This window comes from Populus alba, chromosome 12 (assembly GCF_005239225.2).
Source record: "Populus alba chromosome 12, ASM523922v2, whole genome shotgun sequence".
Classification (NCBI taxonomy): domain Eukaryota; kingdom Viridiplantae; phylum Streptophyta; class Magnoliopsida; order Malpighiales; family Salicaceae; genus Populus; species Populus alba.
In genome coordinates this window covers 2,389,676-2,414,789 of record NC_133295.1, presented here as the reverse complement: position 1 = coordinate 2,414,789, position 25,114 = coordinate 2,389,676, and the positions used below count along the sequence as shown (strand labels likewise).

Sequence of the window (25,114 nt, the reverse complement as noted above, 5' to 3'; positions counted from 1 at the left end):
TGATCGTACTGTGTACATCATCGCAGCTGAAGGAAAATGACATCCCATCGACTTTTCTGGGCTCAAATTAATTTTGGAGAGTGGACTCAGACTAGCGACGTTATGATAACTCACAGTTTTTCTCCTTTCCGTACCTCCTCCCAGCCAGATCGACGTCTAAACCACTGTCGTAAAATTTGATTTTCTGGGAGATCGGGTAAATGGCGCGGGCATATTTAAGATTGTGACAGCGAGGTGATTTAAAATATTTTTTATTTAAAAATATATAAAAATAAAATTTATTTATTTTTTAAAAGTTATTTTTATCATCAACAAATTAAAATAATCTAAAATCATTAAATATTTTAAAATTTTTAAGAATATAAACTTGTACTGTGTTCTTAAATATAATCCTAAAATTAAGTGCATTTTATTGGGTTAATATTTTTATTAAAACAAGTTTTTTTTATTGATTCTGCCCATCTAAATCAAGTTTGACTGAATTATTAAAAAATTAGTTAAATAAATCAAGTTTTATCATGTTAATATTTAATTCATTCAACTAAAAACTTTATCTTATCTTGATTAGTTTTAAAAATTTTGATTAGTCAACTTATAGCCCGAGTTGACTTTAACTGCAATGATTAAAAAACTATTAATTCCATAAGTTTGGCAATAATTTTCCTTTTCTTAAATAATTGATAAATGGTTTGTTATATCATGAAGTTTCATCCCTTTTTTTTTCTATTTATTTTTTGAGTTCTAGGATATCTATGTCAACCTGATGGTTTAGGTCATCTTTAATAGGATGCGATAAAAGAACAATTAATTCCATGATTTTATATAATTTGTTACCCCACGGAGTTTCATCTTCTTTATATATATATATATGAGTTATCAATATTTCAGGTAAACTCGATGAATTGGTCAGCTTTAAGGACTATAATAAGAAAAACAATTAATTCCATGATTTTAGCAACAATTTTTCATTTCTCAAACAATGGATGTATATAATTTGTTATACCATGGAGCTTCATCCTTTTTTTTTTTTTTTTTCCCTATGTATCCCTATATCATTTTCCATTTCTTTAGTTAAACATTAACTTCCTTTTCAACCAATACGGTACTTCAAGAAAAAAAGATTTATAATCAAGTAGTAGGTGATCCAATAATAAAAATATAGGATTATAAATTTTTTTTTTTTTATGGTTTTAGATTTGAGTTCATGGTTATTAATATTAATGACTACTAGAGATTTACCCAGTTATTAATTTCAGAACTCATTATGATTAGTTGAGGTGTAAGACAAGTTAATGTGGATATCACACATGAATAAAAAAAAAAGAAAAAAAGAAAGAAAAGAAAGAAGATAGATTTAGAAGAATTATGCGAATTTATATATTACTTCAACATGTAATGCAGACTGAGACCTTTTGGTTTCTAGCATGGTGACTCCAAGAAATAGTTTATGTGGTGAGATTTTTTTATATATATTGTTTTGATCTATGTACTTGCAGTATATGATAGAAAATAAAAATAAAAATAGGTCCCCACCTTCCCAACCAGTTATATAATATTCTTATTTCTAAAATGAATATAATTTTTTTTATCTGTAAAAAAAAAAATGGAAATGGGAAATAAAATAATAATAGCTGTAAAAGAAAGAGGAGATAGATTCTGCATTCCAATTTGATCAAATTATTCAAATTCTCTCTCAATGTGGTGAGGCCTTTTCCTCCTCACTGCAATTTGATTTTAATTATTATTATTATTTTTTCAAGAGTCAACCTAACTTTTGTCGTTTTCTAAAAACTTAAAGCATAAAGTAAAGAATAAGTGTTGCAGAAGCAATGACCTGGAAACCTGGAAGCATGGATGTTATATCATAGAAAACACCAAATGCTGTGTGTTTTTATTCTACGTTCCCTCTCTGATATTTTATTATGGATTCATTGTTTAAATATTTTGATTTTTTCTCATTTTTTATTTTTAAATTTTTATTTGACGTTATTGCATTATTTTTTTTTAGCCAAATTAAAGAGTAATTGAATGAAATTTGTTTACTAGGAATATAATTAAAAGATGGAGAATTAAAATGGAAAAGATGCTACAATTAGATGATGGTTTCAAAGTTCTTATAAAAATCCACCTTAGTCCTTAAACTTCACATATTATACCTATTTGGTCCCACAATGTTTTTTAATTCATTTTTAAAATAAAAATTTATTTGTATTATTTTTTAGTTCCTGATTTGAGAAATGAGAATAGAGAGATCATTGAATTCTAGCGATAAAGAGAGAAAAATATTATTGGCAATTATTTCAATCACCAAAATGATCGATTTTTGTGTCAAATGATTTTATTTGATGAGAAAAGTTTAACTTGAGTGTTTTTTTGTACTTTAAAAACACTTAAGAAACAAATTTCAACTCATAATTTTTTTTATTTTGGATTGATTTTTGATTTTGAGATGGTTTTTAGGTTTTTTTAGGCTATTAGTGGGTTTATCAAGATGCATTATGTGTTTTCTAAATATTTTAGGTAAAAAATAAGTTGAAAATGAGTTTTAGATGAAAAAAAAAATATGCTATGATTTTTAGACCACTATAGTGACTAGAATCTTAACAAAATCAAGTAACACGTCAATTAATTTATTTTATTGAAAAATATATTAAAACAGATGACATGTTGTTATTCTAATTTCATTTTTTAAAAAAAATTGAGCCCTATATGGCCCTCCTATACATGCTAGAAGGTAGTTTTACCTTTTTTAATATAGTAGTCTTAGCTTTTTAAAAAATTATCATGTTTTTTTTACATGTCTTTTTTTTAAATAATTTTTCAATTAATATCACTTCTCTTTCATTTTTATTTTTATATATTTAGGTTATTATTAATGATTTTTTTTTCATTTGTTGATATAAAAAATTCTTGATTTATTTAATTAGATACATGTATAAAATTTTTAATTTATACTTGATATTTTTTATATAAAAAAAATGTTAAAAAAAAATATTATTTATTTTTTTATTAAAAAAATATTCAAATTACAGCGAAGCATACAAGCCATGGTTAGCATCCAAGCACGAATTAAATGGAGTCTAAAATGAGTTCTAGCTGTTTCATCATGCATGTGATCCAAGCATGCAAGCCATGCTTAGCACCAATATATATATATATATATGTATTCGTTGTTTAAGGTGTGTTTTTAGACACTTGTTAAAGGTATGTTCTCAAATCCCAATCAATCAATCTCTCTCTCCGACACCACATGTCTGCAAGGTGTACCGCATGGCGCACGCACTCTACCTCCCTCTTGTGGCCGTAATTTTTCTTCTTCTTCTTCTTTTTTTTTTTTTTCTCTTGAGGGTTTAGATTGGCTTCAAATCTAGATATAAAAAGTTTACTCAATTTCAATTTAATATATATATATATATATATATATATATATATATAGATTTGTGGTAATGTATAATAAGCACACTATTTTTCCTTACAGTATAAAATAAATAGTTTTGAATGGATTAAGTATATTTGTACAGTTAATTGGTCGAAATAAAAACAATTAAGATAAAAGGTACCGTGTAAATTCCCTTTAAAATTATTATATAAACCGATTTATTTGTATGTATTAGTCCCCGTCTCTTTAATAAAATATATTTCTATTTAACCAAACATAACCTTAAGATACTTGTTGAAAATCATTTAATATTTACAACTAGTCTCATTTTCCTGTTTTGCAGGGTAATTTATTATAGATTTTTAAAAATTAATATATAAAATAACACTTAATTAATATCATTGTTTTTTTCTCCAATCCAAATAAATGGAGTCTAATAAATGAACATATATAGTGTTTTAACGAGTGTCCTAAAAGAAAAAAAGAAGTTGAAATATTAGACAATTAACATACAAAAAATCCATGACAATTTACTTAACATTTCTTTTCTAAAACTTAAGAAAGATGATCAAACAAGACAATACAAAATATAAAAGTATATCAATCCATTATTTGCAATACAATTATTAACTATAAACTAGGAGGGAGTTTTATTGTCACAAATCAGTATTCATTTAAATATTGTTTTATTTTTTTTCTTTGTTTTTTTTTCAATTAATTTTTTTTTAATTTCATAGTTTAATATGATATATTTTTAACATGGATTACGAGTTTGAAATGTTATCCTAGTTCACTCAATTTATTTTTTTCAATTAACTCCTTTTCTTTCAATTTTATCATTTAATATATGATTGATTGAAAATGAGACTCTATTATTTTTTTTATTTACTTTGTCTATCATCTTATTTTAGCCTCGTGATCCATGAATAATTCTTAATGGGTTAACTCAAGTTTATTTGAGTTGTTTTTCTTTATCTTTTTTTTAATTGAATGTTTTTTATAATTTTATTATTTAGCACTAGATCGGTTGAAAATTGAGTTTTGTAATTTATTTTAATTTACTTTTTATCCTGACCTCATGCTTAAAGTCACAAGTTTTGACATTTTAACCTTGGTTAAATCAAATTATTTTTTTTAAAATTTTTTCTCTAAAAGGTTATATCGGTCTCATGAAATGGGTCATGAGTCCTTCAATATTGATTTTTTTTTTATTAGGTTGTTTTCTTTTCATGATCTAGATCGCGAATATGACAGGTTAATAATATAGTGTATATGCATTTAGAGATTAATAAATGCATGGATGGCTTAGTGTTGAATATAGTTATAGATGTTGCAATTGTGTAGAAAGGATCCCTCTTAAAAATTACACAATAAAGAATATTTTCTAGTGGCAAATTAACTTTAACAATGACCTATTGCTTGGAATATCCTATTAATTAGCATCCTTAATTAGATTTAACAATTCAACAAGTTTCCTTGCGTATAGCGATTCATCGAACTTTGGCCTGCTTTATGAGAGGCCAATGCGAAAGCAAGATTCTAAATAGCAACACCCATTAATTTGGAGACTTCTTTCTCACAATGGTAGTTCTGTAATTCATGATTGAGGTCAAATTGGTTGCCTTCCAATGTAGAAGAAGAGGAATATGGAGTGGGCTGTAAAGGAGAAAAGATGCAAGAGAATTTCAACCCATGATGCCTTAAAAAGGGAGAGTGATGAAGTGCATGTACTCTCACTTTCTTGATCAATGAGTTGCAAGGAATGTACACTTCCTGATTGGTTAAAAAAAAAAAAAAAAGTACATCTCAAAAAAAAAAAAAAAAAAAAAACCTAGAATTCCCATATCAGGAAAAGAAAATTTTGAGCAAAAGTATAGAACCTCTCAAGAACACGTTTAAATTAGGTACACTTGGCTAGCTTCATGCTCGATGTCTTTGTCATGGAATTCTAGTTTGCTCCAATCGTGCAAAAACATGTGGTGAATCCATTTTCCAACACTTGGCGGCCGTCGTTTGCTTTGGTGGACTTTGTTGACAAATAATAAAGTTTTTTTTTACTAATGTCTTTTTAAAATCATGTAGAATTTAAATGAGAAAATGGGAGTTTCTCAACAAGAATTTAATTTATTGTTGAGAAATCCGAGGCTATATAAGAAAATATTCACGGGCTAAGAATATATTTGTGCTAATTTGATGATTAAAAGTGGATTAAGAGAGTCATCAAAGTGGCAATCACTATTTTATGGTAAGATGGTACGGAATTATGCAATATGAGACGATTTATTCCAAGAGAATTGACATAAGGCAGGCAGACTTGGTGATTTGAAATTAATTCAATTTTTTCGCTTGACTTGAGATGGATTTTGAATTACATTTTGTTTATGATAAAGCTCCATAATTAACGTTAATGGAGGAAGGTGGAATGAATGGAGTCCATTTCTTGCAAGCTTTGCATCGATTAAACTTTATTAAGCCCCCATTATCTTTTTCTCTATGAGAAAGAGCACTTGCCGTCCCACTTTCGACTCTGCCTAATAATACAAAATAATACAAAATAATTATTGATAATTAGTTATAGAGCCACAATCATATATATATATATATATATATATATATATATATATATATATATTTTGAAGTTCTAGCCAGAGAAATACTGGATATAAATTTTTCTGTTAATAAAATGAGTCTCCATTGCAGTTTATTTGCAAATCTCGTCGTTGGAGATCGAGAAAAATATGTTTTTGTCACTCAAAATTAGAAAATCTAATAGCAAGTCAAATAAAAAGTAATTATTTCAATAATAAGAAAATATTTTATACAATCACAGGAGGAATTCGTTTTGGCAAAAGTGAAAAGGATGGGCTTTCAAAAAAAACAGCTGGAGTGGATTGTCTCATAGTGCTTTTGTCTTTCTAGACGACGAAGTAGCCATGGAAAATGCTTTGGTATAAAATGGGGATGCCTGTCGCCTTCCCTTTATATGGCCCAAATTAGAAGGCATTTTTTGGATTCTCTCGTGTGATAATGCACTGATGTGTGTGAGAGGAAGTTCATTTCAAGTGCAGCTGGTTTCTAACCAGCTGTTGACGTTGACAAAAAGGTAATTGAAGTGTCCAGCAATATAAAATAGAAGTCTTTTCTTTTAAAATGATTTTTGTTTCTGAATTTTTTAATATTTTTAGATTGTTTTGTTGTTTTGATGTGCTGATACTAAAAAATAAATTTAAAAAAATAAAAAAAATTCAATATATTTTCAAGCAAAATACACTTTTAAAACCATATATAACACACTATCAAATAAACTTTAAATCCAAGTTTCTGGTTTTCTATTTTGGCATAATTCACAGACATTTGATGTAGAAATTAGAATAGAGTATATAGAGAACTCAAGTTTGATTTCTGTTTTGAAAATCCTTGCGTAGTCCAAATGAGTTTTTTCTTCCTCCTCTATGATATCATGGTGTCATCTTCCATATCAATATAGAATAAATTCTTCTTTTAGGATATCTTTTGTTTTTGTATTTCAACTTGTTTTTCAATGTATATTTTTTTAAAAAAGACTTTCACTAAAAAAATATTAAATTGATGTTTTTTATGTAATTTTTAATAATTTTGATTTGTAGATATTAACAAAAAAAGTATACTTTTAATGTATTTTTAAATAAAAAATATTTATATAAAATCACTGTATAATGTATTATTAAACACATGCTTAAATGATGATAAAATTAATGAAATCTCTTATATGATTATATCGGACAAATATGTTCGAAAATAATTGACCAAATTAAAATCTTCTAAATTATAAAAACTAGCTCCGAGTTAATAGTAAAAAATAAACATTGTTGCCAATTCTATTATTTTTTTTAAAATAAAAAACAAGAAGAAGAAGAAGAAGAAACGAGCACAGAGAAAGTATTTGCAACTTTGGCATGGAATGTTTACTTTGCACAACAGCATGTTTGATGTAAAATAAAATAAAAGAATTCAATTTGATGGTTGGTTTTCATATGCAAATCATTATCAAGATACCCTATTGTGCATGATGAGTTGAAGAATTGAAATTAAAAAAAAACTAAAAGGGCTCAGTAAAACACTGTAACATGTGAGTGAATTCACTGTGGATTCAAACAGTATTTTTCGTTATAATCTCCTTATTCTCTCCTTTCTTCTCGCGTGATTTGATACACTTATTGGCTTTCTTTTCTGCACTTGCAACTTGATCGAAGCTTCAAGTTTTGGTGAGTTTATGTGATTGGTGTGATTGATTGCTATTTGGAGGGGCTGGCTGCAACAATATATATATATATATATATATATATATATTATATATATATATATATATATTAAAAACAATTATTTAGGGGAATTCATGATATGCGTGTATATATATCATTATAGCTTTAAATCTTTAGCATTTGAACCTTCTCCTAAAAATATGAGTTTTTATTTTCGAGAAACAACAATGGAAGATGCAAAAAGAATTTAAAGGAAATAAAAATATTTTTATTTTCTTAATATTAAATATAAGAAAAACTAGATTGTATTTATTTGTAAAACATAAATTTTTATTAATTTAAAGAAAATAAAAATATTTTTTATTTTCTTAATATTATGAAAAACTAGATTGTATTTATTATAACATATACTAAAATTCCTCTGTGTTGCACTGTGCATTGCATAATGCAGTCCACAGTGAAACGCTGAGCTATATATATATATTTTTATTTTTTTTCATGTTTTTATTTATTTATTCATTATTTATTTATTTATTTATTTATTTATTTATTTATTTTTATGCCTTTATGGGTTTTTTTTGTGTTTTTTTCTTTTCATGATTTTTTTTGTTTAATTTAGTTTGTTAATATTATTTTTTTTATTTAGTTATCAAATTTATGACATGAATCCCGGGTTTGACGAGTTAACTTATAATTTTTTTTCTTTTTTTCTTTTTAATTAGTTTTTTTTTTGTTTAGTTTAGTTTGTTAATATTAAATTTATTTCTATTTAATTATTAGACTTTCATGACACGTATCTCGGGCTTGACGGGTTAACCCAGTTAATTCTGGGTTAACCCATCATTATTTTTCCTATTTAATTATCAAACTTTCATGACGTCAATCCCATGTTTGACAAGTTAACCTGGTTTGAAGGGTTAACCCAATTAATTCAGTTATCAAACTTTTATGACACGGATTCCGGGTTTGACAGGTCAACCTGGTTTAACGAATTAGCTCAGTTAATTCTAGGTTAACCCATTAATTTGTTTGTTCATTTTTAATTATCAAACTTTCACGATGTGAATTCAAGATATGACGGGTTAACCCAATTAATTCATATTTTTTTCCTTTTTCTTCATTAGTTTTTTTCTTCCTGTTGGTTTTTTTTCTTTGTTTTTTTCTTTTTAACTAATCTATTTAATTATCACATTTTTATGACACGACCTTACAGTCAGACACACGTCTAATGCTATTGGGTCTGGTATTGCAGTCCAAACACTTTTTATGCTAAGGGTTAACCTAAGTTTAATGTTATTATTAATATTATAAATATTACTCTTGGATCAGGCGTTGCAACCAAAACTAGGACTCTTGGGTATAACTTTACAAAAAAACTAATATTTTTAGATCTTAACTTTTTTTGAAATACAAAAAATAATTGACCCGCGGCATCACGCGGGGCATATAACTAAAACAGATCAGTGTTTTACTGTGGACTGCAGTCCACAGTAAAACACTAATCCTGCTGTTTCACGTTTTTTTTTTTTTTTTTTTTTTTTTTTTTTTTTTAAAGTCTTTTTTTTCATTTTTTTTTTTTAATTGAGCTATTTTTTTTTCGTTTTTTTTTTTTACTTTTTTCCTTTTGTTTTTTTTTTCTTTGTTTTTGTTTAATGGATATTTTTTTAAAAAAATTGTTAATGTTAAATTTTTTTGTATCTCAAACTTTTATAACACGTATTCCGAGTTTAACGGGTTAACCCAAATTTTTTTTTTCTGGTTTCATAGGTTAACCAAATTAATTATGGGTTAACCCGTCAATTTTTTTTTCTATGCAGCTATCAAACTTTCATGATGCGAATCCCTGGTTTGACGAGTTAACTTGGTTTGATGGTTAACCCAATTAATTCATATATTTTTTTTACCTTTTGCTTTTATTTTTCTTTTTTTAAAAAATAAAATTTTTTATTAATGTTAAATTTTTTTTCTATCTCAAACTTTTATAACACGCATTCCAGGTTTAATGGGTTAACTCATATTTTTTTTTTGGTTTTTTTTTAATTAATTTTTTCATTTCCACAATAAAACACTGATTTCTTAGGCGTTTTATTTTTTAAGTTGTCTTAGCTTTTTTAGCTGTTTTTTTTTATGTTTTTTGGGATTTTTTTTTGGCTTCTTCCATTTTTTTTTTTTAACAAAATTTTTTTGTTTAATTTAGTTTATTAATGTTTAATTTTTTTATTTAGTTGTCAGATTTTCATGACACGTTTACCGGATTTAAAGGGTTAACTTGGTTTGACAAGTTAAAATAGATTTTTTTTTTTTTGCTTTTTATTCTTTTTAATTAATTTTTTTCGTTTAGTTTAGTTTGTTAATGTTAATGTTAAATTTCTTTTTATTTAGTTATTAGGCTTTCATGACACATATCCCGAGTTTCACGGGTTAACCTGGTTTCATGGGTGAACCCAGTTAATTATGGGTTAACCCATTAATTTTTATTATTATTATTTTCATAAATGTTTTTTTTTAATTTAGTTTGTTAATGTTAATTTTTTTTTTTATTTAGTTATCAGACTTTCATGACACAAATCCTGGGTTTAACGGGTTAGCATGGTTTGACGAGTTAACCCAGATTTTTTTTTCTTTTTAATTAATTTTTTTGTTTAGTTTAGTTTGTTAATGTTCATTTTTTTTTATTTAGTTACCAGACATTCATGACACGGATCCGGGGTTTAACGGGTTAACTTGGTTTGACGAGTTAACCTGAATTTTTTTTTTTAATTATTTTTTCCATTTCGTTTAGTTTGTTAATGTTAAATTTTTTTCTATTTAGTATTTTTTTCTTCTTAGATTTTTTTTCTTTTATTTTTTCTTTTGAATTAATTTTTTTGAATTAATTTAGTTTATTAATTTAAATTTTTTTTCTAAGTGGTTTTTGGCTGATGCCTTTAGTTTTTTTTTTATGTCTTTGACTGTGGACTGCACAGTGCAGTCCATAGTGAAAAGGCTAATGCCTTTTGTTTTTTTTAATTAATTTTTTTTCGTTTAATTTAAATTGTTAATGTTAAATTTTTTCTATTTAGTTATCAAACTTTCATTACACGGATTCCGGGTTTGACGAGTTAGCCCAGTTAATTCTGGGTTAACCCATTAATTTTTTTTTTTAATTACCAAACTTTCATGATGCGAATTCAAGGTATGACGGGTTAACCTAATTTGAAAGGTTAAACTAATTAATTCATATTTTTTTTCTTTTTTTTCATTAGCTTTTTTCTTCATGTTGGTTTTTTTTTTTTAACTAATCTATTTAATTATCACATTTTTATGACACGACTTTGCAGCCAGACCCACGTCCAATGCTATTGGATCTGGTATTGCAGTCCAGACACTTTTATGCTAAGGGTTAACCCAAGTTTAATGTTATTATTAATATTATAAACATTACTCTTGAATCAGGCGATGCAACCAAAACTGAGACTTTTGGGTATAACTTTATAAAAAAACCTAATACTTTTAAATCTTGACTATTTTTAAAATGCAAAAAATAATTGACCCGCGGCATCGCGCGGGGCATATAACTAGTGATGTACTAAATTTTGTTGGTTCTCACAGTTGCACATATATATTTGCAAACATTTCATGTTTAATTTTTCGTGGCAGTGTTTTAACTATATTTAAAAAAAATGAAAAATTTTGAATTTTTTTAGCTTTATTTTTTTATATTTTTAGATTATTTTGATATGTAGATGTGAAAAATAAATTTTAAAAAATAAAAAATATATTATTTTGATATATTTTCAAACAAAAAATATTTTGAAAAGTAATTTCTACCTTATCTTGAAACAGACTTTCAAAACACTAAGATATTGTTCAGTTACTGTTTTGAGATAAAAAAAAATAAAGATAGTAAAGACAGAAATATGTTTGGTTGAATAGATAGAGATATAAAAATAAATCTATTTCTGAAATGATTTTAAAGTAAATTTTTGTATTTTCAAAATAAGAGGTACATAAAGAACATGTCTCTAAACATAATATTTATTATTTTTTACTCTTATAATATCTTTGTAAAAAAACTCTCAATTCCAAAACTATTCAACTAAGACATATAAAATTGAAATTAAAATAATAATTATTATAATTTTAAAACTCAATCCGGAGATCGATATGGGGCAAAGCTTGGGTCATTGGTTGAGGCTAGAGTCACGGGTTGGGTTGACATGAGTCAATGTGAGAATAAAAATGATTATTATCACAATTTTAAAACCCAATTCGAAGGTCGACCCGGGGCAAGACTCGGGTCACGTGTCAGGAGAGTTAAGCCATGCTGACCCGAGATAATATAAAATAAAAATGATTATTATCATAGTTTTAAAACTTTATTTGGAGGTTAACTCATGGCAATGCTCAGGTCACGGATCAAGAAGGTCAACCTAGGTGGACACATGTCAATGTAAGAGTAAAAATGGTAATTATTATAGTTTTAAAACTCGACTCGAGAGTTGACTCGAGACAAAGTTCATGTCACGAGTCAGGAAGGTCAACCTAACTAACAAAAAAATAATAATTAAAATAATCACAAAACCTAGTTTTGCCCTTTTTTTTTTTTGGAAAAAAACCAATAGATTTTTTTACCCGTGTTTAATCATGGATAAACTTGGCTTTTGACCGGGTTAGGCCAATTTAATTCTTTCTTTATTTTTTTCTAAAGTTGGACCAATCTGACCCTGGGTCAATCGATTAAGAATTATTATGATATTATTAATTTCAGCACTCAATATAAACTAAAGTAAAAATAATAATAATATCTAATTATTATTTTTAAATATATAAGTTTGATAACAATACATATTTAGGATAAAATAAACTTTTTCATATTTTATTTTGTCTTGTACATTATAAAAAAAATAAAATACAAAGATAATCATTTGATCTTGTATATTACCACAAAATATAATTTTATTTTTATTTATTTTTTTTATCTTATTATATTTTGTTTTTATTATCCCTATTTTTTCTGTCCCGAAATAATAACTAAACACTACCTAATAATTACCGCAATTAAAAGGGAGTTGCTATCAAAACCGAACCCACCACAGCATATATTGGCATTTAAAGAAGACGATCGATCATATATAAAGAGAATATATTTCAATCTATTCAACTCCTGTCCACATTAGCTCTCCATCTTCGACTCCTGAAATTTTCATAAAATTGCTGATGGTAGTTTTTATGTACAAGGAAATGTGGGGTGACTTAGTGGAGCAACAAAGTTATACGATTTGACCCATCTTTGTTTTTTATGATTTTGATATATTTTGTTTGTTTCCTATTTTATCAACACAGAGATTGATACATTTTTTTTGTCCTTTTACACCCAAAGTTTTTTTTTTTAAAAAAAAAGTTGCAAAATACACAAACAATAAGGCTAATTGTATCCATTTTAATTGATACTTTCAATTTTATTTTATTTTTGTGTATTTCAATTATTAAAGTTGTAGAGTGTTTTAATTGGTATGTGTGTGTGTGTATATTTTGTCTATTTTTCTTGCAAGTAAGCATGAGATATACATGATTTTTTAATATCAAATATGAAAGAACATTAAAATTAATTCAAAAATTATTGAAAGAATCAAATCTCCACTAATACTATAGTAAAAATACAATTTTAAATTATATGATTATAATCATTAGGTGTTTATAAAAGTGATGAGTTAATTTTTGGTTAATATTTTTATTTATAAAAATCTTCTCGAATAAAATGGATTTAGCAAATATGTCAAATTCAAAGTATTTAGGCTTGACAATCAACTAGGTCCAAGATAACGTGTGTATAATGAACATACCACACCCAAAGTACTTGAATTTAACCGTCATTTAAGTTCAAGAAAACATGGACCTGACGAACATGTTAAACTAAAAGTATTTGATCTTGACAATCAGTCAAGCCAAAGGTAATGTAAGTCTGATAAACATGTCACACTAAAAAAAACTTGAACTTGGTAATTAGGGTCTGACAAACATATCAGGCCCAAAAAACTTGGATATTATTATGTTCTAAAGCTACATGTCTAACTCTAGATGATCTTTTACAATATAAGTATTAAAGACATGATAAACTGCTATGCCTTTCCATCTAGAATAATAGTTCATATTAAGGTAATATTTTTTCTATATTTATATATGTATATAAGGTCTTTTAAAGGATCTATCATACTTACTATATCATTAATGATATGTAGAGATATTTACCTCCCATTAATATATTTGAAAGTATAGGACTTCCCAATCATTCTCTTCTATGAAAATGACAAGGTTTAGGGGAAATACCCCCAAAACCATTCAGATAAATGGATTGTAACTTTTTATATTTAAGATAAAGATACATATATTTTAGAGCATTAACCAACTTAAAACTCAAGAACAAACATCTTTGTTCCTTGAATTTAAATATCTTTGAAATCATTTATTGCTTTAAGTCATTTGATAATTTTATTATAAATATACTAACTTTATTATTGGAGAATCTTTAAGTCCCCTCGATTAGGACTGTATTTGTAGGTATTCAAGCTTCTACTATAAACCTAGAGTTCCTTAGATTAAAAAGAAGAAATTCGAGCACTTTAATATATTGATTAACCACTATTTCAAACACTAAATAATCTTTTAGTTTCATATATTAGATTTTAGGACATCATAAAAAAGAATCTTATACCTAAGGAAGAGGTCGCACGATTTAGTCCCACAACAAATGAGTAAATTATAAGTTAGGTTTTTATATATATAAATTTAAATTTAGTCCTTCTAGTTTTGAGAATCATATATTAATCCCTTAACTAGAGTTGAATTTTAATTATTTTTAAAATTCCAAATTATCCTTTTCAATGCATAATTTGTTTTGTTTATGGTAGACGAGATTGAGAATTTTGACTAGAAATGAAGGATATTTTAGAGAAAAAAAAAACAATTAAATTGTTGCTAAAAACTAATAGAGAAGCTAAATTATAAAAAAAATATGAAAATACAAGAATTTAATTAATTTGTGATTTTTTAAACTAAAAGGATTAATAAAATTATTTTTCTTAGAATGAGAATTAAATAATAATCATAACAAACACATCCTTTACCATAGATTGTAATAATGAATTAAACAATTTTTTTGCTAAGTTTTTTATTTAAGATTTTTTTTTTTAAATTTCATATTTTAATTTTAATTGATTGAGATTCTTAATTCAACCTGTGGTCGTAGTTTTACAAGTCACGAATGAGAAAAGTAACATAGCTAGGTTTAATTTTGTTGTAGCTATGTTTTTTAATTGTATATCCTTCAATATTTGATTGATTGAGAAATAAATATAAAATGTTATTTTTTTTTAATTTTTATTTTTGTTGTATAATAAATAAAAAATACAAAAAAGAAAAAAATATATTTAATTAAAAAGACATAGATATAAATTAAGTATATTTCAAAATAATTTTATATTTTTGTAAATACAAAAAAGAAACATGTATCAATTAATTGCGTCATTTATGTTTCTATGACAATAATGAAAAGCTGCCTTATAATCATGCTCAAGTGTGTGTCCCTCCTTTTCCTTTTCATGCGCAAATAAGTTAAATTCTAGGTTTTGGAAGCTTTTATGTGGACAAAGACATGTTCAACACTTGTTCTGCCTATTTGAGATCCACTTGGACTTTAAGAAAGTTGGAATTCATTCAAGGGGGCAAGTGGCTTGCCATTTCATATCGGATTTGTCTATAATAATTGCTGCGTTGCGAACCTGGACATGCTTTCTCTAAATTATTTGAACACTTTCATGACAGGATGTATCCAATTACTGTGTATTTATAAAAATATTTTAATTTTTAGTTTTGACATAAATATTACAATAATATATATGTTTGTGATCGAAAAATGTGTTTTTTTATTGAATGTATAATCAATTTATTTATTTATCTCTGTTTTTACTTATAAAAAACCTATTTTAACTCTATTTTGAACTTGGACATGCTTTCTCTAAATTATTTGAACACTACATGACAGGATGTATCCAATTACTGTGTATATAACTATATACAAATATTTTAATTCTTAGTTTTGACATAAATATTACAATAATAAATATGTTTGTGATCGAAAGATGTGTTTTTTATTGAATGTATGATCAATTTATTTATTTATCTCTATTTTTACTTATAAAAAACCTATTTTAACTCTATCTTGATGATAAATAAAAAAAATTTCTATTAATATTATCTTATATTTAAAATAAAAAAAACAATTTCATTATACGACATAACACTCTCATCTTTAAAAATGATAAAAGAAACTATATACAAACATTCCGCATTGTTTGGTATTGTAATTTAGTTATTTTTAAAATGTCTTAGAATAAAAAATATATATATAATTAGTATATTTTAGATGTTCATTTTTATAATTTTAATATCAAGATCAATAAAAACCAATTAAAATAAATCAATCTATTTTTTTTTTTTTTCCCTAACGAAAAGCATTTCCAGCCACAGTATCTAAGGCATGCTCAGTGCTAGAGTTTGCGTCTCGACATCTTGTCGTCTGTGCTGGATCATGCGTGAGACAAGACAATGTAAAATTTATATAAAGGAGAATCAAAGCCATTTGTAGTCTGAAATGACAACAAGTGTCCTTTTGTTGCCACTTTTAAAAATTTTATACTTTACCATAAGTTCATTGTCCCCCAATTTCGCTATGCATAATTAAATAAATAAATAGCCTTTTAGAGTTCATGCAAATTGAATTGTGTTATCGCCTTTCAATTTAAAAGTTAAAAAATTTAAGAAAATTTATAAATTATAATTTTTAAAAATTTTAAAGTTAAAAAATTTAATAAAATATAAAAAATTATGAGATGTATTGATTAATCAAGTATTTTTAAATTTGTAATTATGATAAAACATAAAACAAATATAGCTTTGACTGATAATTTTGTTAATTAAATTAAAAGTATATTCGTTATGTCATTATTCTTTATTGATGATGTATGCACGCATGTTTTTTTTTTTTTTGGGTTACAACAGAAGGATGAAGCAAACTAATTTGATGTTGTTGATGGAAATAGATTTGTACTTTGTTATAGACATATAATTATTAGGGTAATTATTTTTGGTTCGATTTGTTTTTTATCAAAAAAAAATAACCAAATCGATTTAAAAAAAAAACTGAAACAGGTTCAAACCAAACCAATTTCGGTTTGGTTTAGTTTTTTAGGACAAAACTGATTTGACTCGGTTTTTTTGGGTTTGGGTTGGGTTTGGATTTTTCGATTTCAGACTTATAAAACCAAAACCGAACAGGTCGGTTGTTTTTAAAATTTTAATTGGTTTTTTTTTTTCATTATTTGGTTTTTTCAGTTATTTTTTTTTTATTTTCTTGGTTTAATCAGTTTTTTAGTTTTTTTCTCACCCTGGTAATTATATTTGAAAAGAATAGATATATAGAAAACCAATTACAATAAATCTCCTTCATTTTGTGGCCAACGAAAATTGGGATGTTGTCTTGGATTTTTCGCATTTCTTGACAATTAAACAAATGCATCCAAGAAAATATTTTGAGTTCTATATATGTATATATTCTACAAGATGAAGAAATCCTTGAAAACTGTCATTTGAAATCCTTGAAAAATCGGGTTTTTTTTTTTTTATGAAAAAGAATTCGAATTCCCATTTGAATCTAATTAATCCAAGGAAATCATTGCAAGTAACATTCCAAGCTCATCAAGGAAATAGCTGATTTATGCAAAAAACCAAGCAAAGGTGAGAATGTTGATTTCTTGGGTAAATTGATAATTTTATATCACAACATCATGTGCCATTCAAGATCTAAATTTATCGGAGTTTCATAAAAAATAAATAAATAAATTGATCATGTTAAAAACTGATTTATTTAAAAAATAAATAAAATAATTTTTTTTTAACCATTATTTTTTAAAAAAAATTGAGTTAACCCTGTTCAACATACTTACTTGAATCTTAATCTAAATCTAAATCTTATGTTAGGTGAAGTTTAATCAATATAATTAACACAAAATATAAATATCAACTTGAAGTGCATTCCATCAGTCAAGTGTCTGGAAAATTGAGAAATAAGAAAAATATATAAAAAATACAAAAAAAAATATGCAAGTTGGATATTTTATCCCCATTCAACTTTTTTAAAATTTCAATCGGTTACTTGAAACTTAATCTAGATCTTATGTTACGTCAAGTTTAATCAATATAATTAACACAAAATATAATTATCAACTTGAACCGCATTCCATCAGTCAAGTGGCTGAATTATTATATATAATGGATCAAAATTATTGCAAAACATTTGTTTTCTTATAGCTGACAACTATCAACAGAGATTGAGAACCACGTAAATAATTGCTGGTTCGACAATGATGTTTCATGGAGGAAATTATAAGAAAGATTGATTCGAAATCATAGTAAAAGATGGATAGGTATATTTTGTTTGAGGTAAGTAATTAAATTAAATTCACGCGTTTAAACTTATATATATATTGTCAAAACATGCTACAAAAACCATTCTTCTGCAAAATCTGGGGAGCATGGCTAAGCATGATCCATCAATCCCGTAAAAGTAGATGCAGCAGCAGCTTTCAAGCTACAAAATGAAGACGACGATCCCCTCATTCGTATGCTTAGATCAGTTTCAAAGCATGATCACACGTCTAGAATGGATTTAGGTTTCCTTTTCAGACAATAAAAACTCGGACAGAGATGGATCGCAGATGAACACTGCATGTTGCGCAAAACTCCACGGATCTCTCTCAGGCCCCTGTGAAAGTGCAGGTTCTGGAATGAATAAGGCCTTCTGAAGGAAGGACCTACCCCAGGATAGGACAACATGGATGGAACATCATCAGACTCCACTGCCTTTTTATGGAAAGGGGCATGTTGAGAGGGGCATGTTGAGAGGGACATGGCTGGCTTTATACAATCACGTGTCGTTCTGCTGTTGCCTTGTGAACAGTCTTGAAATTGAAGTGTTTGCTTTGTTTCACTTCCAAATTTGTCGTTTAATTCCTTATTATTACACTGGTGGGCTTCCCACCATGGAGACACCACCCCACTTCCTCCACCGCGAGCCCTTGGTTGTCTTGTCAACAGGTCAAGAACAGTGGCTCCGTGACATCACCTTCGATATCAACTGTCCTCTTGCTCCAGTACTGCATATTTATAAAAACCTACTTCGGCAGCTGTCCGGCTCAAAATTGGAGTGATAGATTAGACAAGATAGGTATCTAGCACTTTGTTGCGGCCGGGACAAATTCTCTATAATATAAAAAAAAAAATTATATTTTTTAAAAAATAAAAAAATTCATCAACTTGATATTATAAAAACCGATTTCATCCAAATGCTGCTAGTATTAAAATAAAAAAAAAATCATCAACTTGAAATTATAAAAGAAGATTTCATCCAAATGCTGCTAGTATATTTTTTTAAAAATAAAAAATTCATCAACTTGATATTATATAAAAAAATTTATAGATCAAAATATGTAAGAATGAAATCTATGAAAAAAAATTAAGTTAACAAATTTTTTTTTAAAAAAAACAAAGAAATAACAAATTCAAGTGAAGTCGTCAAAACTCGCGAGTTGAGTCATGTGAATAGAATAGTCCTATAAAAAGCAAGATAGTGGGTTGACCCATGACTTGGGTCACCCGAGGCTTAGGATGGGCCAGGTTTCAAAAGAAATTTTTGGAGAATTAACTCGATGTGGAACGATTAAAAATATAAGTTCACTCGTGACCTTGTTAATCTGTGGCAAACCTAGTTAGAATCAGGTAAAAAATATTGTTGATTATTTTCCTTTATAATTTTTCTTTCATATTTTTTTTTTTTTTTATAATTTTTTTTTTTACTTGTGTTAACTCGGGTCAACCCACCATATACGTGATCCTATACTTGCTCTGGATTGACTCTCGGTTGACTCTTGAAAAATGACAGGACAACTTAAAATTTTGAATTAAATGGGAAAATTGAAAAGAAAAATGAAATTAATATAATAATCCAAAAACAAAAAATAAAAGAATAAAAGAATAATGACCAAATTTTAAAAAGTAAAAAACCAAGATTATGGCTCCAAGGATAATATTGAAAACAAATTAAAATTTGATAAAAGGATTAATAATTAAAATTTGAAATAAAACAGTAAGGGCCTAATCTTAAATATCATCAAACTTTGAATTGAAGGATAAAATGGAAAAGGAAAATCAAATTAACAAAATAATTAAAAAAAAATCAAGAGAATGATGATCAATTTTTTTTTTTTTTAAAAAAAACTAAGATTATGGACCCAATGATGAAATTGAAAACAAGTTAAATTTTGATAAAAGGGCTAAAAATAAAAAAACATTGAGGGCTTAACATTAAATATCATAAAACTTTGAATTAAAGGGTGAAATTGAAAAGAAAAATCAAATTCACAAAAGAATTCAAATAAAAAATAAAAATCAAGAGAATGAGAATGAGAACGAGAACGAGAACCAAACTTGATGAAATTAAAAATCAAGGTTATGAATCTAATGAAGAAATTAAAAACAATATTAAATTTGATAAAATGACTAATAATCAAGCTTAGAAATCAAAACATTGGAGACCAAATATGAAATGTTATAAAATAAAAGGACAAAGTTGATTTTTTTTCATAGTCATCACAAAATTCAATGGGAAGGAGAGAGAGGAGAGAAAAAGAAAAGAAAAGGGTTGTCGATGACAAACCATCATTCAAAACATCACACGTGCCGCTCCATATGGAAGAGGGCGTTGTGGAGCTTTAAATGTTGTGATGAAAGCTGGTGTTATTCTATTGAACAATGGCTAACGCACTGCTTCAAACTTGTTTTCTTTAATAATTTTTAAAAATGGTGAAAGAATGAATCGCCCTTAGCCCAATCTAATAATAGCAGAAAGCTTGTAGGAAATGACTAAAACACCATTGAACCCAAAGCTTAGGGAATTTGATATCAAGGGTAATTTAGTTATTTTCATTTTTAGAAAAATATAAAAAACCAAAAAAACCCTTTAAAGTAATTAAATGAAAATAACTTTTAATGGTAGTCTAGTATTTTTACTATGCAATAAGAATATGAGATGACTATAATGACCCTTATGAATTTGGTGATGACATTTGAACTTTTATGAAAAGTTTGAATTACCCTCATATCAAATCATGTTGTTTTTGTAGGGAGGGGGTAAAATAGTAAATTTATTGTACAAAACATAGTAAGTTATGAGTGGATACAATTTAAAATAGTATTGTTTTAAAATCTTTTATATTAAGAGCTAAAACAAATTATCAAAAGGCGTTTTCTTTTAAAAATATAGACTAAGTCGATCGTGTCTCCATTCAACGAATCATTAGATTGACTGCTTGATTAAACTTAAGAAAGTAAAATACTCAAATACTCGAATCAAATTCAAGTTCTCCCTTGGCAAAAGCCTTTCTACTTCGAAGCTAGAGGAAATTATACATGAACATGGATGGCACTTGACATTCCCCAGGGCACACTATGATGTGGATATCGAAAAAGGAGATTTGGAGAACAAATAGGCGAAGGCGAGACAGAGTAAGCATTTAAAAAATATCAACACATCGGGTCACGTTGAGAATTTACACAAATAAAGCAAAAACAGAAGGAAGCTTCGTGAAGGAAAAGAAGGGCATGAAAAAGGTGAATTTTACTATATCTAGCTCTGAAAAGCTTGCCAGTCTAGATTTTTTAAGCCATTTCAGGGCCACCAAAAGAGAACTGTTAAAGTTATTAACATGGTTCAACCATTCAAGCCCACCAAGAACAAATACACTAGATCAAAGTATACACCTTGGCCCAATTTCAAAACAGCAGACACAAAAACTCCCATTTTATGCTATCTTCGCCTTTGAGAAATCCATCTCCGGATGCTGCAACGAATCAAAATCAAATGACAGGTTAGCCAATGAAGTGATGCAAGAGGTCGAGTGAAAACTAGGGGTGCAATGAAGGGCAGTTCAAGAGAGTTGTGGTTTCACCTCAGCCATGAACTTCTTCAGAATCTCCTGTTTCTGCATCTCATCACTGGTTGGAAGGCCCATCTTCTTCTGTCTCTGATCAAACTACACAGAAGAAAGAGGAAATTGAAACATCAGAAATCACAAAAACTAACAGCGTCAAATTTTCACAACTACCAACCAAGAGGATGGACAAACACAACCAGATGCCATGTCAAAAAGCAACTATAAGAACCTAAACTCCGTTCATCAAAAGATGGAAGAACTAAGGACCAAAGCACCATCAAGAATGGAAGAGGCACAGAAATTTACCATCATCTTTTCAACAGTTTGCCGCGTTTCAGCATCCAGATCAGATAGCTTGCTGTTTTCAGGTTCAACTTTCTGAGTATCAATTTCTGGATCTCCTTTCACCAAAGATTTCCACCAATCCATTTGGTCATGCTTTGTCAAAAGGATTGAGATGGTATTCTGGTCCTCTGGCGACAGTAAATGGTATATATGATGAGTTACTCACATTTATCTGACGGTTCTTGATAGGGTAACAAAATTGAAAACAATGCATCAAAAGAAAAATGCTCAATTCTTTATACTTCAGTTTTTGCAAAGAATTTTCAAATATTGTCTGTAGCCATGAAGATTATTCCATTAGTAAATTCAGTAACTGGTGTAGTTAGCATACCTATGCTCCAGTAACAATCATCAACCTTGACAGGCTTATAAGGCTCTCCCTGCAAGTATTTGAATACAGAGTGTTATGACAGAAAACTACCTGAACAACCGAAGATAGTTCACCATGGGACAATTCATAAAAGAACAGACACGTGAGCATGCAAACTTACCTCAATTATTGGGGGCAGACCCTTGAGTCCAACTTTTAGATGGTTTTTCTTTATGTCACAAACAACAAATCTTGATTTTGTTCCAGAAGGGACTGGAACTTGTATATTAACCTCTTGCAAGGTCTGTGTCCAGGAATATTTCTCCAGATCAAGACCATTTCCCTTATTTGGAACTGCCCATTATAAACAAGAAGCAGCAAGAAAGAAGTAAGTAAAGAAAGCAATGAACACCTTTCCTTCAAACTTCATAGATATCAATAAGACAAATGTCCAACATGCTCATCTGCATTTAGCATGGAAGTCCTGGATATTTGAAGCAATTCACTTAACTGGTTCATCAGCCAATTGGGTGCATATGCTCGCTTAAGCATGTAATTGAAAAATGCAAATCCTGTCATTCATTCCCAAGCTATATAGAACTACAAACTCAAAGCTAGAGCCTACCCACCCACCACGCATAGACTTGCATGACGTCTTAGATAAAACATACATCTGGATTGCAAGGAAAAAGGTTGCAGTTAAGTTAATTTATCAACAAACTCCTATTACAATATCTATCCACCATTTTCATCAACTACTACACCTTCCTTGTAAACAGACACTTTCATCATCTTCTCATCACATAAAATTTAAAACTTTATTCAAGATTTAACAAATTTCAAAAACAAAATGTCAAACTTTGACCCTTCCATGTTCAGCAAAATATCATTTAATTACAAACAAAAAAATCACAATTGAAATTAGTAACGGACAATTAAGCAATTTCACAACCATCACCGCCAAGCAAATTCACAAAGAACATAAACTGAACAATCGACTACTTTAAAGAAGTTGAATTACAATACTTATCCAAAACAAATGGTTCAAAACCCTAGTCTTTTCTCCTTTCAATTCAATCATTGGCTTCCTTCCAAACATAGGAAAATACCAAAACTCACTGCATTCACAACAGGAACAACCCTTCTCCTTCAAAATCTTAAACACCATTAGAAAAATACCAAAAAGCTTAGACTTTACCCTCCCAACAATTCCAAATCTCCTACATTTCAATCTTTTACTACAAAGAAAACAATACATAAAAAAATTTACAAACTTTAACAGATAAACCAATAAAAAAAACCAAAGCAAAAACAAGAAACGCAAAATTAAACAAAACCCATTTTTAATTTACCTCTCTTTGCACTCTGCTCTTTATTCTCTCCCTCCTCCACTTTCTCCTCATTTGCCTTCACCTCCTCCTTCTTCAACCTCTTGTTCTCCTCCTTCACCTTCGCTTCTTCCTCCGCCTTCCTCCTCTTCTTCTCCTCCACTGCCCTCTTCACCACAGCAAAGATCTCCTTCTCCGCCGTGTCCTTCTCAAGAAAATCACTCTCTTTCCCCAAGAAATCAAGAACCGTCTCCACAATCCTTATGGGGTTTTGTGGATTAAATGCTGCCGTAAACATCGGCGTCTTGGCAGAAGTACAGGATGACGACGGTGATGATTTTTTGTCGTTTTGGTCTTCGTCGTAATCAGAAATTATTGCCATTTTTGGGTTGTTTTTGCTCTCTTCAACTTAGTTGACTCGGTGAGTGTGAGTTGAAGAGTTCTCTCTCGTTCGAGGGTTTTTTTTAGAAGTGAAGATGGGAACACCAGAGAGAGTGAGAAAATGAGTTCCGTCGAGGGTTATAGAACCTTTTCTTATTAATATTATGTGCTAAGAATTCATTTTCATCCCTCCACTTCATATCTTTATTTAAAGTAAGTTAATTTAAAAAGTTACAAGACTCAAATCTGGTTTGGATAGTGGTTTATACGAGTAACTTTTATTTCCGGTTTGGGATTATAACTGATAATTTAAAGTGTTTTTTATTTAAAAATATATTAAAATAATATTTTTATTTTTTAAAATTATTTTTAATATCAATATATCAAAATAATCTGAAAATATAAAAAAGTAATTTTTAATAAAAAAAATTAAATTTTAAAGAAACACGGTTTCAATTAAGTTCTCAAATACGATTAGTCTCTTTTAGTTAATCTATCAATATAAAATATTATTATTTTATTTTTTAAAAATTAATATAATATTATTTTAATTTTTTTCTTAAAAATAATTGAAAGCCTTACTAAAGTTTTAGAAAGATTATAAATTAACTTGTGAAATTTATCAAATTCAACCGGATTAATTTCTAACTTAGTTTAAGACAATACTCAATCCAAACCAGTCATGAGTAAGCAAGTGACGAGTTTAATAACAATTATTTAATTATTCTATTTAATTATGATGAGGGTGAGAGTTTAGATGATAAAACTGAAAGAATCAATTAGTTCAATTTAAAACAGAGTATTTCATTTGATATAATTTTTTAAGTAAAGGTTCTATGTGGGATATATTTATTTTTAGCATAGCTAAAACTTTATAATATCCTTCTCGGTAAGTTTCAATTACCTTTATAATTTATTAAATAAAGGTTCTATGTAAGTTTTAAAAAATATTACAAAAACTCATTTTATATTCAAAATATTTTTAATACTTTTTTATAATAATCCTCTCGTTCAAAATTCTAACTCTTAAAATGTTAAATTTTTTGGTAAAAGACTTTTAATACTAATTCTAAATAATCCTCTCGTTCAAAATTCCTTCTGGT

General features: G+C 27.7%; 1 protein-coding gene across 1 annotated transcript; it reads right to left on the bottom strand.

Annotated features, from left to right (window-relative positions):
* Positions 1-21,316: 21,316 nt before the first annotated feature.
* On the bottom strand, positions 21,317-24,165 carry LOC118033678 (protein BOBBER 1). The gene is made up of 6 exons (XM_035038760.2): positions 23,655-24,165; positions 22,484-22,656; positions 22,324-22,372; positions 21,954-22,120; positions 21,663-21,746; positions 21,317-21,554 (listed from the first exon to the last, which is right to left on the bottom strand). Exons 1-6 carry the CDS (start codon positions 24,010-24,012, stop codon positions 21,516-21,518), a joined length of 870 nt encoding a protein of 289 aa, XP_034894651.1. The 5' UTR covers positions 24,013-24,165; the 3' UTR covers positions 21,317-21,515.
* Positions 24,166-25,114: the final 949 nt, after the last annotated feature.